This window comes from Antechinus flavipes, chromosome 2 (genome assembly GCF_016432865.1).
Source record: "Antechinus flavipes isolate AdamAnt ecotype Samford, QLD, Australia chromosome 2, AdamAnt_v2, whole genome shotgun sequence".
In the NCBI taxonomy this organism is placed as follows: domain Eukaryota; kingdom Metazoa; phylum Chordata; class Mammalia; order Dasyuromorphia; family Dasyuridae; genus Antechinus; species Antechinus flavipes.
This window is the reverse complement of record NC_067399.1, coordinates 582,796,381-582,815,003: the sequence shown is the minus strand read 5'-3', so window position 1 is coordinate 582,815,003 and position 18,623 is coordinate 582,796,381. Positions and strand designations below refer to the sequence as shown.

The 18,623-nt window shown below is 38.1% G+C and overlaps 1 protein-coding gene across 1 annotated transcript; it reads right to left on the bottom strand.

Moving 5' to 3' along the window:
• Positions 1-2,229: 2,229 nt before the first annotated feature.
• On the bottom strand, positions 2,230-17,701 carry LOC127551555 (glutathione S-transferase omega-1-like). Its single transcript, XM_051981359.1, has 6 exons — positions 17,205-17,701; positions 16,840-16,948; positions 15,643-15,865; positions 12,842-12,943; positions 3,683-3,789; positions 2,230-2,550 (listed from the first exon to the last, which is right to left on the bottom strand). Exons 1-6 carry the CDS (start codon positions 17,236-17,238, stop codon positions 2,397-2,399), a joined length of 729 nt encoding a protein of 242 aa, XP_051837319.1. The 5' UTR covers positions 17,239-17,701; the 3' UTR covers positions 2,230-2,396.
• Positions 17,702-18,623: the final 922 nt, after the last annotated feature.

Genomic DNA, 18,623 nt, shown 5'->3' with positions numbered 1-18,623 from the left:
AAGCAATTTGAAAGTTTATGTGGTCAGTTTACTTCAAAATGCAGTGATGAAAGGAGGCAGAGTGAGTGAACATTTTGGGGTGATGTGACTCACCTTGGAGAAGCAGAGTGTATTTCTGTCACTATTATTTGAATTGACATATAGTGGGACAAAAAAACCAAAAGGGCCTTTTAGAAAGAGAAAACAGCCTTTACAGAGGTTCGGACAAGATGTGACTGGAACATGGCCAGAACTCATTTTGATGTCTTAGTTCCTGTCTTCTAGGAAGGATGTGGCACATCATGTCTGGACTGAGCATGACCTCAAGCTCAGTATTTTAAGTCCTGAGTCATACTGCCCAAATCTATCAAAGCCAAAAGCTATGCAGTGTTGGCTAGAGTGCCCACACCTGAAGAGGATGTCACTCAAGCACTCTAGTCCTTGGGACCAGCTGCCCCTTTTCCTCTACTCACTTGAATGTTGTTGATATGATGCTTTAAAGCCAGTGTAATTAATGTTTGCTTTGTACTATGCATTGTGAGGGTCTTTGTCAAGGAGAATCTAGACCTTCCAGAGAACCATTCTATCAACTGAAAAGCAGAAAGAACCCAAACTCAAGCCCACATAGTCGTTTCTAATGGGCTTTGAGTTCCTTCAAACCCATCCTTCAAGAAGAAAGCACCAAGGGTTCACCACTTTCCTCTAGTGACAGCTGTCTTTCTCAGAAACCTATAATTTCTAGACTTGTCTTGTGATTAAGCCTCAAAAATGCAAAGTGCAGATTATAATTTACACCTTTTCTTAAATCTGCATAGTCCATCTAATTCACAGAATTTTTGCTGTTCCTTGGCTTTAGATCCTAATTGGTGATGAACATTCTCCATTTGGTTCAGGAAGTTATTTCCCAATAACTCCTTTTCTCCCTTAATGGAATCTTTGTAGTGTCCCCAAATCTTTAGTAGTTCACAACTACTTCTGTTTTCTTAATTAGTGGAATACCTCATATAGCCCACAGTAGCTATATGGAATAGATTTATGGAATCTATATTTTTGCCAGCTGCCTCTCCTATATCCTCCACCATGCTCCCATAATCAAATACCCCATCAATGCTACTAGAAAGGCTGTATCAATCTATTTCCCCTCAAATTCCTGTAATTTTCCAAACCAAAATATCTTTCTGTTTATAGTTCCGGGTAGAATTCTCCTAGAGAATAAGGACAATGGCCACTTTTGTATTTGTATGCCCAACTCTTAGCACAATGCTTGGCACATAGTAAGCATTTAATAAATACTTTTTCATCCATTCATTCATTTAACCATTGTTATCTCAGGAGCCTCATAGTTTTCTGGATGGATTTTATATATGCACAGGCTTTTCCTGGCAAGTGAGTTTAAGTTTCAGTGAGTAACCCTCACTTACCATGAAAAAGCAAATTTAAAGGATCCAGTTTGTGATGCTGGGAGGAGATGGATGAAAAGAATAAAGTCAATGAAGGGCTTGTATACTGGAAGGATGAAAACCATTATCCAAGTAATCTTAAATTTTGTCATAAGGAAGATCTTAAAGGTGGTCAATGTTTAATATTGGTATAGGTGAGAAAATTAGATTGTACAAATTTCATTAAATTTTCCACACAGAATCCTGCTGAAGAAGGCCTTATTTATTTTATCAAAGGTTAATAAGTTCATCTGAGTGACCTTTGCCTAGGACCGCATTTGGAATATGCATCATATTTATATTTTCAGTCAGAAAGTCTGTTAAAGCATATTTTGATGCAGATATCCTGGTCCCTGACAACACGAATGAAATATGGACTTGTTTTGTTCAGCAACATAAAGTAACACGTCATTTTTACTTGGGCTTTTTCTCATCATTAGAACTCTGCACTGCCTCCAAGGTCCATAAGCTATTTTAAAAGGATAACACAATACATATACCTACATGGAGATGCACTGTTGCATCTGTTGCACAATAAGCCTACAAGTGAGTACTTCCTCTTTCTTCTCCTTAATCTTCTTTCATCAGTGGCACCTTTATCAGTGTCTAGTGTATAATGACCCACACCAAGGTTCTCAACCTCAAATACAAGATTAGCACAAATATGATGGGGAGAAATCAGTCATACATATCGAGAGAAGTTTCAAGTTTTCTCTGCTTAAAGGGTTCGATACTTGGCATTTTCCAAGATCATATAAAGTGGTAAATGTTTCCAACAAAAAGCTAGCGACCAGTGGATGAGGAAAAAAAGTTTCCTTTCATTTAGGACATTTGAAAATCTTTATTGAGAGCTTCTTGGAAAATAAGGATTATTGGCCCTTTGACAAGCTCAAACAGTATTATTCTACTGTGAGGATATGTTGGAAATATCCAATGGTGAAGTAGGAGATTCTAAAGCTGGCGTTCCAAAACACCACCTCACAGCCCATAGTCAAAGGCGTCAGGATTATTCTGAAAGTAGAGATCAAAGAAGCCTTTATATGTCTTCGAATCAATGAGGAGAGATTCAACTGTGGGGTCCTTCTTCATGGCATCGATCCACAGCTTTAAAGCAGGAGTGTGGTCCACACAGCTGTGCAACAGAAACAGAAGCATAAGTAAACAAAGTGGAACAAACAAAGCAAACACACATCAATATCTACTAATGCATTCACTTTGCAGTTTTGTTTTTCTTCCAATTCACCTCTACAGAAGAATCTAGCTTTAACTTCGAAGGATATGAGACACTTTAAAAAAAAAAAAAGAAAGAAATTTAAGAAACAGGTATTAAAACCACATAGACATTACATCTAATCCTTCTACTTCAAAGGCCACTAAAACTGAGGGGCATCAAAAGCTGGCTAATATTCCATGTCAAAGAACAGTTAAGGAAAAGTTGTTACACTGCAGAAGTATCCCTAAACTTCCTGAGCCTCACAGATATAAAAGAAGATTTTTCATCATTGGAATTGCAAGTTGCCATGGCTGCTTTTGGAAGGAATCAAATGACTTTTTTTTTTCAGTTATTCACCTGCCTAAATAAATAAACTAAGTTGTCTGACTACTGCTGTGAGGGTGTTCACTTCCAACTAACTACTCTTCTTGCTAGTTAAATATTTCTTGCACACTAAAGAGCCCTGAAATTGTGATATTTGAATAAATTGTACAGTAGCCTATATTTTAGCAAGTAGGTTCCATGAGACTAGACAAGAAGAATAAAAAAACAGGTGGCTGCCAAAGCGTGCTATGACTTTCATACTACCAAGGAGGACCAAGTTAATATTATATTTAAAAACTTTAGACCTGGAGAACCATCAAAAGATAACTGGATACATAGGTCAATTAGAACACATTCAAGGGAGTGAAACAATCTGGATATAGCTTGATAAGTGGCAGGACAATTCACTTAAATTTCATACAACAGTATCTTGTTCTAAAAATTGATTCTTATGTGTATATGAATAAATAATTGAAGAAACTGGAGGGGCTAGATGAAAGAGTAATGAATCATCATTTGTATTCACAGCATTTTATGGTAAATAAAAAGTTTTGAAATTATGCTGCATTTTGCTCTCAAAGTTGTTATAGTTTTTTCAAAAACTACAGAAAATTGGCTTTCTATTATGATCTACAAAAACCTAAAAAGTAAATAATATACTATTCCAATAATAATTATGTTATGTTTATCAGGAAGTCTACCACAAAAAAGTAGTTAGAGATCTTACTCAGCTATCTCATACGATTCCAACCGTTCGAACCATGGCCAGATGAGGTAATCAATCATAGACACAGAGTTTCCACCCAGGAAAGTTGTCTTCTGCCGGCAAAGGATCTGAAAAATTGGACAGAATAAAAGTTAAGTTATTGTTTATATACTTATTATGGTACCTCTTACACATCTGAAGCATTGCTTGGACCAGTACTCCCATGCTGCTTTCAGTTACATGTGCTTACATGCAAGTGTTTGTTCCTGTTTTCTCTGTCTCTCACCTAAACTCAGCCATTTAAATGAACTGAATCGAAACAAACTCTTGATAAGCAAGTGTCACACTGAGGGGATAGTTTAAATCAGTGAATAATATCCAGAGTTTTAGGAAGGTAAGAACGAGGTTAAGACTTAATTTGATTTGGCTATTATCACCAAGCTACACTTAACCACAAGAATAGTCTGATTTCCATAAATGTGACCTATAAATTACAACCTATACTCTCTACTCCTGACCATGCAGCAAAGCATAAAAATGGACCAGTTTTTAAAGAACTAAGGGGAACCACCTGGGGACTAATCCCACAGGGTCCAAGGCTGCACAGGGCCTCTAGCATCTTATGGGAACATAGAAATAAGCTCCAGCTTCGTGTGCCCAGAGTGTGGAGAGGTATAGCACAGCCCCAAGCCCAGCAGGGGGTCACAGGCCACAGAAAGAAGGGCTGGGGAAAAGACCAGTGCAGAGAGACTGTGAAAGCCCCATGAAAGGAACCCAGAGCCCTCAAGAGCAGGGGAAAAGGCCTGTGGCAGAGCCTAAGTCAGGGGGCAGCCCTGGAGTCCCCAGCACAGGGTCTCTGGAATAAGGAGCCCTGAACATACTCAGGCTCAGAGAGTCTGCCCATATCATTCCGGGGTGCAGCAGCAGTGTACCCCAGCAATGCAACAAGCACAGCCCCCAACCTAGAAGCTGCTGACAACAAACTAAGGAAAACACCAAATACTACAAGGAAATACCTTGGACTAAGAATTGTACAGAAGGTAAACAGAGTAACCCCACAACAAGTGGAGAGAATCTGGCCACAAAAACTACAAGTATACCTAGAAGAAATGAAACAAAAGATAAAAATAGAAGAGTAAGGAGGAAATAATGGCAAACAGTAGGAAAAAAGTTCACTCCAAAACTGAATGCAATGAAAATTAGAACAGGGTCAAAGAGAAAACAATTGTATGAGACAAAAAGAAATATTAAAACAAAACCAAAAGATTGAAAACAGAAGAAAATGTTAAAAACAGAATAACAAAAACCTGGAAAATAGGTTGAGGAGAAAAGATTTTAAAATTATTGATCTATTTAAAAAGCATAAACAAAAAAAAAAAATAGCTCAACTACCATATCTCAAGACATAAATGAAAACTTTCCAGAACTTTGAGAACTAGAGGGGCAAGGAAAAATATAATATATTTGTACATTTGTACTGTATTTAAAAGGAATTTCAAAATAAAAATTGACAAGAAAATTGCCCCCAAAATCTAGAATAGGTAAAAGAAAAAATATTGTAAGCAATCAAAAAGTTAAAAGTTCAAGTAAGGATCACACCTGTTCCTATTAAAAAAAGGAAGTTTAGAATACAACATTCCAAAATGCAAAAGATAAGGGCTTAAAAAATATAAAAAATGGAAGTATAATCGTATGGGGGAGTGGGTGGAAGGAATGAACCATTAAGGAAACAGGATTTCTAAACATTTCTTATGAAATAGTCAGAATTGAGTAGATATTGTGAAATGAAAATGTAGGAGCCAAAAGAAAAAAAGAAAGTATGCCTTTATGTTTAAATTAAAGAGAATATATGGAGATGAATTGTTTATATGGTAATGGTAGGGTAGTGAGCAGATAAGAAATAAATGCATTCTCTTCACCTTAATAACTTTAAGGGTCACAGAGAAAGATCAATATGACAATCTACTGACAGATAAAATCTATTGTTTTATTCTATTTTTATGATCTCAGAAAAAGACAAAATGGGAGACAAAAGATTACCCTAGGGAAGGAGGAAAAAGAAAAATAAATCATTATTACATAATATAAGTACATAAGATGAAGAGTATTTAATGATGGTGGAAGGATCGAGGAGAGAGTATCAAAGTAGGAATTAAAAGGAAAGGAAGAGTAAAAACCAGGCCAGGCAATGAGAACAAAGTGATGGACAAAATAGACCATTTTTATTTATAGATCACAATTGTCAAATGAACTCTCTTTTACTTTCTCTTTAATTTATAAAGTGGAAAGAGAAAGGAAAAAGTACAAGAACACATCATAATGAAGTAGAAATATGATAATATTATTATAGATGTATAACCTATATCAATTTGATACCTTCTTAGGGAGGGAGGAGAAAAATGGAAATCAAAATCTAATAAAAGTAAATGTTGAAAATTAATAAATTTTTAAAAATTTATTGTACACACACACACACACACACACTCTTTCATGCTGTTCCTGCAGACAAGATGGAACGATATGGGCTAGATTACAGTAAAGTTAGGTAGATTTAGAACTGGTTGTACGACCAAAAGCAGCCACACGTGGCTTAATACACTGTTGGCAGATGGAGAGGAGTGAGGGAAGGAAGGGATGAGTTTTGCACATAGCTCTTAAAGACTCTAATCTACTATATTCCATGTTTATTATATTTCTCCCAAATTGACTATAAAACAATTCGCATTTAAAAGCACTACCAGAACTTGCTATTTATAAAAAGAATCCTCTGAGAAAATCATTGGTAAAATGAAAATGTATTTTATAAAATGAAAGATAACTTGGTATAATGGAAAAAAGATACTAGATTTTTTGCAATTAGGAGACCTTAGTCCCTATCCCTCACTTAGTCCCTCCCTAACTCATTATGTAAGTCATTTTATGTCTTAAAATATTTATTTATCTATAAAATAAATAAATTACTATATCATTACACAAACAATATTAATATATTGAAGTCCAATATTTCAGAATTCTGCTAAACCAGCAATATTGACAGTTAAAAGTAATGGGTCAGAAAATTCCAACTCACTAAGAGAAATTATCAGACTTAGTCACTGGTTAGATATGCTAGTTGCAATGATCTTCAAAAAGTCAATGGACAGAACCTACATTTGAACAATACCAAGGTATAAGACTCTCAGATTAGCTTGTGGACAACTACTCAGTCTTAGGTTAATTAACAATGGATAATTATGCTATGGAGCTAACTAATAGTATGTCATAGTGGACAAATGAAATTGGATTCAGGATTCTATGGGCTCATATCCTGCTTCAGATACTAACTAGCTATGGAAACCTAAACAAGTCACTGAATTACAATCTATTTCCTCATCTGCAAAATGAGGGGGGGGGGGGGTCAATTTGATGATCACTAAGATTCCTTCAGCTCTAAACCTGTGATTCTATAACTATGATTTTTGATCCAAATTTTTCCTATTAAAAACACAAATTGCTCGACTTGCTCTACTTGTTGAATGAATAAATGAATGATAAATAAATCAGGTTAAATGTCCTTTAGTACAAAGGCACCATAAATCATCTATCTATTCAAAAATCATGTAAAAGATGGACATCCAGAATTTTAAATAATCTGACCTAGGTCCTACTTGTTAAGAGTCCAAATTAAGATATCTCCCCTTCCTTTCATGGTTAAACTCCTAGAGAAAGTCATTTACAATAAGTGCCTCCTCTTCCTCTCCTCTCACTATCTGGCTTTTGACCCCATCATTCAACTGGACAAACTGCTCTATCCAGAGTTAGTAATGATCTCTTTAAACTATCAAGTCTAATGATCTTTTTTCAATCCTCTCCTTTCTTAACTTCTTTTTAGCTTTTCCACTGCTAAAAATCCTCTTCAACATGATATTCTTTCCTCTCCGGGTTTTCATAACACTTTTCTCTCCTGACTCTCCTCTGACCTGTTGCTATTTTCTTCTCAGTCTCCCTTCCAAGATCTTCAATGGGTCATATCCACTAAGTGTGTCTCCCCACAAGCATTTGTGAAAAAAAAAAGATTTTTTTTTCTGTACACTCTCCATTGGTGATCTCATTGGCTCCCATGGGTTCAAAAGGCATCTTTAAACTGATGATACCTAGATTTGTTTACCCAGAGCTAATCTCTCTCCTAGATTTTAAGCTCAGGTCAGTAAAAACTTAGTGGACAACCTAAACTGTAGGTCCCAGAGAAATATCAAACTCAAGATATCCAAAAATAGAACTTAGTATCTTTCCTCTTAAAACTTTCCTATTCCTATCAAGGACACCACCATCCTGTAAATCATCATTACATCATACTTCTTCATCATTACATCATACTTCTTTACTTGCAATTATCTCATAAATCCATATTGTTACTAAAGTTTTACTTTTTTCCATCACAATCTTTCTCTTTTATACACACACACACACACACACATACACACACACATATACATACATACGTACATATATATACATTCATACATATATATCTTCTCTCCCCAACTGCCACCATCCTACCTCAAGTCTCTTCCCAATCTAGACCATTATTAAATGTAAAATCTTAGTTTTACATACCTTTCCAGTCTTTTCACACCTTTTTCCTCTCCATATATGCTATGATTAGGGACACTAGTTTTCTTGGTGTTCCTCACACATGACATTCTAAATCCTGATTCTATGTGTTTTCACTGGTTGACCCCCTGCCTATAATGTTGTACTTCCTCCACCTCCTAGCTTCCTTAAAAACTCAACTGAAATGTCACCTTCTGGAAAAAGCCTTTCCCAGTTGATTCCAATCAACTTCATTCTGATGTTACCTCCAATTTATTTGTTAGTATCACATATATAGAATCCTGTATATGATATATACATGTACATGTGTGTATGAGATATATGCATCCACATATAATACACATATATGTATATACAATAATCAACTGAAGTAAAACAAAAATATTAATTTCTAAAACCTGTAACATAAAATCCTACAGTCACTCTTATCTATGCATATTTGCTATATAATACATAAAGTACTTTTTTACTATTTTTAAAGTTGTATATTAGAAAATATAAAAATATATGAATTTAAAATGGTTGCGAAAGAAATTACTGAATGTGGATTTTCCTTTCATTATAGCTAGCTAAGGGCCTTACTGAAAAGAAGTAGGAATATAAACTTCTACTCCCATAGAAAAAAAATAAAATCGGCAATAAAATTGATCAGATAAAAGAAGGGCTTCTTCATACCCATCTAGGTGTGATTATTTTAGATAGGATCCCCCACTACATAACTACTTCTTCCTGCTTCACAATGAAGAAAGAAAAGCAAAGAAGCCAAAGTGAAGAGAACTAACAAAACAAATGAAAATGCTGGTAAGACCAACAATTGCCTCCCTTGAGTCTGCCCTACTAGCTGAAGCAGGACAAACTGTCTACAGATATAAGAAGAGAGTTTAGATGAAAAGAGCCTCACATTATAAGAGAAGGGAAGTTGGACTAATTTAGGAAGCAGCAGATTACTATTTTCCATCCATCCCACACGCAATCCAGGGCTATAAACAATTGTTTTTCTTTTTCTTTTCTCCCCCCTTTCTGTCTTTGTATCTTACTCAATGGAATAATTTGAATCAAGTGAAATGCACTTCCATCCCATTATTAAATATGTTACACAAACAGAACAGAGTAAAGGGGAATGGGAAGAAAGGATTATAAATTTCAGCTATGATATCTGTCTTTGGGGAGCTAACTGCTTAATAGAATTAAGATACAGATAGCTATCATTTACTGTTTGCATAATAACTACTTTGGAAAGTTACAAAACAATGTGCTACATAATGTTATGTCACTAAATAGAATCGGGAATAGGTTAAGATAAGGCTTCCCAGGAGAGGTAGACTACATACTTCACAAAGTTTTGAGGAAAATGTTTGGAAAACCTAGTTAAAGAAATAAGTTATTATTGTTATATTATTTAGTTATCTGCTCCTTCAAGACACCAGGTATTCTCAAAGAAGCAGGCTGGTAAAACAAGGAAGGGCAGTTTGGGCTGGGGTCGGGCGGGAGGAATGTCCAACTAGACACTAGGGAGCTCATTTAGAATTGGAAAACTCTCTTTACTTTTGGTCTTTAGTGGTAGTGAGGTTCCATTTCTTAATCCCAGGCTGGTTAAATCTTACAGGTTTGAAAGGATTAGTACAACTTTTGATTCAACCACAAAGGATCTGAAGAATGAGGCAAGCGCTGGAAGTCAAAACACTCCTATTGTCAAACAATCCAGTCAAGCGTTTTGCTTCCCTAGGCCCCCAGTGAAGCCATCACCTGTGGTTAAAGGTAACAAGGTAACTGGAATGAAGCAGGTGGATCTGGAAGGAAGTAAACCACAAAGGGAGGGCACCCGAGTCACTTCGTCCATCTTTCTGGGCACATAGTGGGGTAAAGGGCCCCTTTAGAGATACAGGGCATTGGGAAAGAAAAGCAGGTACGTTAGTTAAAGGCTCCCCCTTGTGGATGTGAGAGATGAGGAGCAAAGGGCACAGAACCACAGATTTAAAAGAGAAAAGGATCCTATTCTTTGAGATCACAGAGTCCAACAGCTTCATTTTACAGTTAAGGAAACTGAGACTCAGATGCATTCAATGATTGCCCAAGAAGAAGGGTAGTAAGTTATAGCAGCACTGTGCTTTGTACATCGTAATAATATTGGCTGATTTTAGCTGCTCTTTTTCTGCGCAATAAACAAAAACCTATCTTATCAAAAGCCCCTAGACCTACCAATCGATCCATTAAGAAGCACTTTAAAGCCTCCATTATGAGCCAGGGACTATGATAGGGACACAAAGACAAATAATGACAACGAGCCTTACTCTCAAATGAGCTTCACTCTAACAGGCAGTGAGACAGTACACATGTCACACAAGAAATAAAGGAATTTAAGGTCATGACAGGAGAACGTGCCATTGGGGGCTGTCAGGAAAGGCTTCGCAGAGATGAGGGCTCTGTGTCTGAGCTGCTTCTTCAGGTGAAGGTGAGGAGTGAGGTGGGGGTGACCAAAGAAAGTCAGATGGGAATGAGCCCTGAGGCACAGGGGAAAGGTCAGCTTGGCTGGCTCAAAGCCTAGAGACAGAACAGCTGCTCTAAGGCTGGAAGGGAAGTTGCAGACAGGTTGGGAAGGACTTTAAAAACTGAACATTTTATTTGAGAAGCAATAGGAAGCCCCTGGAATCCACTGAGTAGCAAGGTCAGACCTTCCTTTAAGGAAAGCCCTGTGGCAGCTCTACGAGCATGGCTGGAGGAGGGGAAAGAGATGCTGAAGAGGTAGAAATGACAAGATTCGGTAAGGCACTGAGTATTGGGGATGGGAATAGGGAGTGGAGATTAGAACGGAGAACCTGGGAAAGGCTCCCCCTGGTGGGGAACTAGAACACAGTGCCTCGAACAGGAAAGCTTGAAAGGGGAGGGGAAGAGGAGTTCTGTTTGGGGACCCGTGGAGTGTGAGCTGTCCAGCAGAAGTGGTGATGAGGGCCTGAAGATCAAGGGAAAACTGGGGCTGGACAGAGAGTCCTGTTAAATTCTCTGCACAAAGACAGTAACCAAACCCATCTGGACCTGGGAAGAACCTCAGAAGCCTTCTAGTCTAGCGCCTTCATTTTACAGACTAGGAAAATGAGGTCCAGGGAGGTTCAGTGGTATGCCCAAGTATTAGAGCAAGCATTAGACGCAGGATTCGAACCCAGATTTCCTGACTTCACAATCACCACTCTTTCTACTGTGAAGAGTTTTGAAAGTGGAATTCAAGAAAGAAGAAAAAGATTCTGCTTCAGTGAATTGTTTCCCCAACTTTTACAGCTACTCTCTTGTTTCCCCTTCAAAGTGTAACTATTTCAAAGCCAGCTTTTCCTTCCTAAGGGATTGAAGAGTCTAGGAAATTCTGTTTTCAAACTAAATAACTAGTTCTAACTGGAATGAACTAATTAGGAAGAGTGGGAAACACTTTAAATGTTAATTATGCTAACTAGTGAAGAAAAAAGCTTTGTTACTTAAGAGATAAATACCTACTCAAAGGAGAAAGTCCCAAAGCAATCACAAAACCAAAGGTTAATCATTGGACCATACAGCAGGATAAGCAAAGAGTTCCTAGGTGTAAAATTTTCAAATGTTTCACAGGAGATGACTCAAATCAGAGTTCAAAAGCTGCATTCATTATATGAAGTGCAGATAACTTTCATACATGCACGGCATAAGCCGATGAGGAGTGAAAGACAACCAAGTTTTGAAAAATTAAGAGACAATGAGTTCTTTAGTAAGAAGCGTCAAGGGTAGAAGAACTGTAGCAGAGACTGACAATTATGTTCTCCCTATCAAACATGGCCTCAGATATACATATTAAAAAGACTGAAGCTAAACTACTTAAAAAGCAAACCTATGAAATAAAGATTTTAAGGATACTTTTATTTCTTTGGTTCACCACTATCCTGGAGGTGAATACCAGTGCAATCATTTTCTCTATCACCTGAGTAGGATACTACTTTTAAAAATTGAAAATAATTTGTTTACAAAAAATCTATTGTTATTAATTGAGCCAAAAATATTATAGTAAACACAGAAAATATTAGCTTAGGTACACCCCTAGTTAAGCAGTTAAAGGAAATTATATTAAGTGAAGAATCATCTTCTGTAAAATGGACCTCCTAGGGCTGTTGTGAGGCTTAAATAAGATAATGTGTGGAAAACACTTGGCAGAACTTAAAGCATTATATAAATGTCTATTATTACTCATCTTGAAACATAGTCTCATACTGAAGTAAGAAATGCCAGACTCCATATTTCTGCAGGTTACTGATCTCATTAGCAAACTATTCTAACTTACTGGTAAGAAAAAATAACAAGGCCATTCCTATCCAGGATTTTCAGGACTAAGCATGGATTTATCAGCCCAGATGCTGACAATACATCAGTTCAGAAAGATGGAAGCAGGAGAATTTCTGGACTTAATAAAGGTCTGACAGGCTACAGTAAGTCTTGTGCAGAAATATGCAGGAGGGGCTGAGGTGACTAATGTGCTTCCTCTACCATGTTGTAAGTTACAAGGAGAAGGCAATGAACATTTTTCTAGTGTTTTATTTTCCCCCAGCTTACACGTAAGCAATGAACATTCTTTACCTCCTCCAGTTTGCTGAATTCCTTACGGAGTTCTGCTTTCTGATTGGTACAGTCTTCCCCATTTCGTACTGCTATAAGAGCATCCTTAGACAAAGATGGTATCTAGATAGAAAACAAATTTTTAACATATTAGTTTAAGAATAACTATATTTTCCTTCTTCATCTAAAACCATAGTGGGGTCTTCTTACTTAAGTATTTTTAAAAAGTTATCAAACTGTGCATACTTTTTGATGTGTTACTACTGGGCTTATATCCCAAAGAGATCTTAAAGAATGGAAAGGGACCTGTATGTGCACAAATGTTTGTGGCAGCCCTTTTTGTAGTAGCCAAAAAGTGGAAACTGAGTAGATGCCCATCAGTTGGAGAATGGCTGAATAAATTGTGGTATATGAATATTATGGAATATTATTGTTCTGTAAGAAATGACCAGCAGGATGAATACAGAGAGGCTTGGAGAGACTTACTATGAACTGATGCAGAGTGAAATGAGCAGGGCCAGGAGATCATTATATACTTCAACAACAATATTATATGGTGATCAATTCTTGATGGACCTGGCCATCTTCAGCAATGAGATGAACCAAATCAGTTCCAATGGAGCAGTGATGAACTGAACCAGCTACGCCCAGCGAAAGAACTCTGGGAGATTACTAAGAACCATTACATTGAATTCCCAATCCCTCTATTTTTGCCTGCCGTCATTTTGGATTTCCTACACAGACTAATTGTACAATATTTCAGAGTCCAATTCTTTTTATACAGCAAAATAATGGTTTGGACATGTATATGTATTTTGTATTTAATTTATACTTTAATATATTTAACATTTACTGGTCATCCTGCCATCTAGGGGAGGGGGTAGGAGGAAGGAGGGGAAAAATTGGAACAAAAAGTCAATTGTCAATGCTGTAAAATTACCCATGCATATAACTTGTAAATAAAAAGCTATAAAAAAAATTATACTAAAAAAAATAAAAATTAGAATTGAAAAAAAAAAGTATTTTTAAAAGCCATTATTTATTTATTTGTTCACTTATAATTGGGCAGCTGGATGGCTCAGTGGATGGCGTCAGGGCTTGAAGTCAGGAAGACCAAAGTTCAAATTCAACTTCAGACACTCACATTAGCTGTGTGACTTTGAGCAAATAACTTAACCTGTTTGACTCAAGTTTTCTCATCTGTAAAATGGAGACACTAATAGCATCTATCTCCAAGAGCTATTGTGAAGATTGAATGGGATTATAACTGAAAAGCACTTAGCACAGTGCCTGGCACATCACAGGTGCTATGTGAATCTTAATTGTCAGTCTGAGTAATCCTTGAGTACTGAATCTCTCCACTAACAGAAAGGACAGCCCTCTACCCCACCCCGAGAAGCATGAAGAGACAGTCTTCAGGATCTGTTGTGGCCAAAACATGGGATCACTTGGTGGGCCCCCTGTCTGGCAATGAGCTCCAATCTTAGTGGGGGTGGGTCCTGTACCACAGATGGATCGCCATTAAGGCCATGTGCAGCCTAGGCAAGATGTGCCCTTTTGCCCCTTGGAAGCAGTAAGAGCCCATCTCTTTGCTGTGACCACGGAGAAGAGATTGAGAGCCACTCCTAAGCACTACAAGCTTTCCAATACGTTGGATGCACGCCTAGGCTCCCAGGAGATACAAGCTTGTTTTCAGTAGGAGGGAGCCTTCAAAAGGGTGGTACAGAACTGATTATGAAGGATCCAGAGACCCAGCTAGTTTTCTTTGCTAGTCAAACCAAGCAGTTAATTACCTTACTACTTTTTCTCCTTTTCTCTCCAAGAGCTCTCTCACAAGCCTCAAAGTTTTATCCTCTTATCTCCTATAAATTTTTTTTAACCTCCTATAAAGAATGCTCTCCATTTTTCCCTCCTTCTAATAAAGGACAATCTCAGTAGCCCCTTCCCATCCTTATGTTCTTTCCCCCTTAAAATCCCTCCTGCACCCATAAATTCTTAATGGTAGCAACACTCCAACTTTGTCAATTCACTATCCTAGCCTCAAAATAAAACCATGCTACGACTAGGAGGAACAGAGGATGGAGCAGCACTGGATCTGGGGTCAGAAAGCTCTATTCAAATCCAGTCTTACACACTTGCTAGCTGTGTGATCCCTGGGCAAATGACTTAATCTTTTTTTTTTTTTTTTTTTTTTTTTTTTGCTGAGGCAATTGGGGTTTAAGTGATTTACTCAGGGTAATACAGCCAGGAAGTGTTCCATGTCTGAAAGCAGATTTAAACTCAGGTCCTCCTGCCTTCAGGGCTGGTGATCTATCCACTGTACCACCTAGCTGCCCCTGCAAATAACTTAATCTTTTGCCTCAGTTTCCTAATCTATAAAGTGGGAGCAATGATAGTACTCATTATCCAAGATTGTTGTGAGGATAAAATAATATTAGTAAAGGTTTTTGTAAACCTTTTCAGTGCCATGTAAATGCATTATTATTGTTGTTGCTGTTGTTATAAGATGGACTGTCCCAAAGGTAACTTCCAAATGATGAGCAATAAAAACATAACCTGAGGCTGCTATCAGCAAAGAGCAAACATATATCAATTGATAATTTCTTTCCTTTAATAACAATATTCCTCTAATAACAATAACAATTTTAAATACCAAAATGAAACCAATTTCCATTCTAGCTACTATTTAGCATAATATTCAATATATTCCTTCTTCTCCCCAACCAATGGCAGGGAAGGCAAGTGACAGGTAATCTTAAATGAAAATGTGGCTCAAAAATGAAAAAAGTAAATATAGAAAGAATAAAGATTGTTTTAAGTACCTTAGAAAACGACTCCAAAATCATCTTTTGTAAAGCTTTCTCATATGGGTCTTCTGGAAACAGCTTCTTTCCTGGATAAACTTCATCTACATATTCACAAGTGATGGAAGATTCATATATCAGCTGACCCTTACTGGTCTCCAGAACTGGTACCAAACCAAAGGGATGTTTCTTAAAGTACCATTCAGGCTTATTTTTCAAATTAATATTGATGACCTCATGCCTTGAAAGATATAAGGAAAAGAATATATGTTAAGAATTCCAACAACAAATGTTGATACATCACTTATCTCACATCACCAACTGGCTATTGGTTTATCTTCAATGTCCTGTCCAAAACAGAACCATCTTTTCCTTCAAATCCTCCCTTCTTTCTGATTTCTCTTTTCAAGGAATCACCATCCTTCCAGTCTCCTAGATTTGCAACCATAGGGTTATTCTTGATTGTTCCTCTGTTTACCTTTCACAACAAACAGTTCTAAATTTTGTCAATTTTACCCCTGTATTTAACATACCTCCAAACCCTTCTCTCCATTTGTCACAGTTCAAAGAGCATCACCTCTAATCTAAACTACTGCACATTTCTTAATATGTCTCCTTGTATTTGATCTTTTCCTTTTCCAATCCATATTCCACACAGGTGCCAAACTGATACTCCTAAACTCTTATCCTGTCACTCCCTTAAAGGCTCAGGCAACTAACACGGTAACTGGCATATAATATGGGCTTAATAAATATCTTTTGAATAAATAACTTTATTCAAATAAAGATTTAATCCCCTGGGTATAGAGAAAAAATAATTTTTAAATAACTTTTTCAAATGACTTAATAGTTTGTTGTGAAAACATTTGTTAAGAAAAAAACTAGGTATGTATTAGAGAAAACTGATTAAGCACAGATTGAATGCAAAACGTTAGGAAACATACAAAGGGGATCTGAGGACAAATAATAAGATTTAAATTATGCCTTCAAGGAGTTTATAACATAGAAGGGAGGAATTTATGCAATCATAATTCATCTAATTAAAAGATTATCAGTTGATTGACTTGCAGACTTTCAATAAGCGCCAGTGCTTCTTTTAGAGCAGGAAGGCCTGCAGGCCCCAAACAGCCACCGAACCTGCAATTATCCAAGGGTTCAGAAAAGCGGGGCTTCTGGCCCCGGCCACCCCCAGACCCCGGGCCCGACCATGCTCACTTGATGCCTTTGGCCTTCAGGATGAGCCGGGTTCTCTGCGCAAAGGGGCAGAATCTCATGCTGTACAACCGGACGACTCCCAGCGGGACGGGGCCAGGCTGAACGCTGCCTGCAAAGAGCCCTAGCATTAGTGAGCGCCGGCCACCGCGAGTCCGCACCCCTAGCCCACCTCCGGCGCCCCCCGCTCGGGGTCCAGAAAAGCGATCCCAGAGCGGCGAGGCTTCTGGCGTCACCTCGCAAGGGAGAGGGCAACAGCCAAGCCCGCCCGGGATAACTCCGCGGGAACCCCGATGATCGGGCCCAAGCGGAGCTGCGGCTCCCCTGGACCCAGCCCGCGGGCCCTGAGCAGCCCCCACGGGACTCACCTTTTCCCAGGCTCTGGACTGCCTCTCCCGACATTTCGTCTCCGGGTGCCCGCTGCCTCTTCTGAGGCCCGCTGCAGCGTGCACGGGAAGGAGCAACGCCCGGGGTTGCCTCGGGGCAATCTGAAGGGGGATGGGGGCGGACCGAGTGAACCGAACACCCCCGGCTCCAGAGAGCGTGCCCAGTGCTTCCGGCCGCGGATAAAGAGGAACCCCCCGCTTCCCTCTCCTCTTTAAGGCAGCAAATCCCGAGGGAGATTTGGCTAACGCAGGAGGAAGGGTCTGCGTCACCGTCAGTTAACCCAAATGATCCTTGCGCGCAGGGGTTTTCTTTAAGGATCTCGCAGCCACGGATTTCCTGGTTTGGGTCGCTCTTTCCTGGTCTTATTTATAAGCCATTCAATAAGATCTTGGAATATCAGGACAATTGCTTTTGCTTTGGCTGTCAAGAAAATCGTCTCACTCATGATACATATATTGTGTTTAACTTATACTTATTTAACATGTATTGGTCAACCTGCTATTTAGGGGAGAGAGGAAGGGAAAGGAGGAGAAAAATTGGAACAAAAGGTTTTGCAATTGTCATTGCTGAAAAATTACCCATGCATATATCTGTAAATAAAAAGCTATAGTAATTTTTTTAAAAATCGTCTCACTGATAGTAACATTTATACAAGTTAGAGCTTATCATGATCAGGAACGGTGGAGTCCATATAACCTTCATATATCCAATCAAAGGGAGGAGGTACTTTCTCTACGAGTTGTAAATGGCTTGAATCTTAGCATGTTAAATAAAATTCTGTCCGACAAACCAGCCGAAACTCTATTTTGTAAGCTCCTTGAGGGCAGGGGCTGGTTTTTGCCTTTGTACCCCAGTGCTTAGCACAGTGCCAGGCACATTATAGGATCTCAATAAATGCCTAAATTGACTGTGGGAAAGAATCCTTACAAACTGAACTTTTTAGTATAAATTTCTCTTAGGCTATTTGGTTAACTGGGAAACATACTGTCAGCCTCCATGCATCATAGGGGCCTGCCTGACTTGTGGGCTTTCCCGCAGCCTTTTCTAATTTTACATTTATTGAGATTTGCAAAGATTTATTCTTCAACTTCATCAGCCAGTGAACAGACAACTTGAACAATAAACAACTTTAGTTTTCGGACATGTATTTCTCAAAGAGTTTTTAGGAATATTTGATAATTTTTTTTTAATCTTGCACTGAAGTAACAGTGATTATCCCATTTGGATTTGTTTCTTAGGGTTTCTTCAAACACTAGATTCCCATTCAGGAGCTGATTAGCTAACAACTTTATTATTTATCTTTCTTAACAAGTTGCCACTTTACATTTGATTTATTTAGACTGCTGAGCTGTCTAAAGAAATTTGCTAAGTCATTGCTGAGTATTATGGTTATCTAATTT

Excerpts from the sequence above, each read along its gene's own strand:
- LOC127551555 (XM_051981359.1), bottom strand. The coding sequence starts at position 17,238 with ATGTCGGGAGAGGCAGTCCAGAGCCTGGGAAAAG. Across the intron at positions 3,790-12,841 it reads AATTCAGCAAACTGGAGGAG|ATCCTTTGCCGGCAGAAGAC; the intron begins GTAAAGAATGTT and ends CCAATTTTTCAG. Across the intron at positions 2,551-3,682 it reads GAATCGTATGAGATAGCTGA|CTGTGTGGACCACACTCCTG; the intron begins GTAAGATCTCTA and ends TCTGTTGCACAG.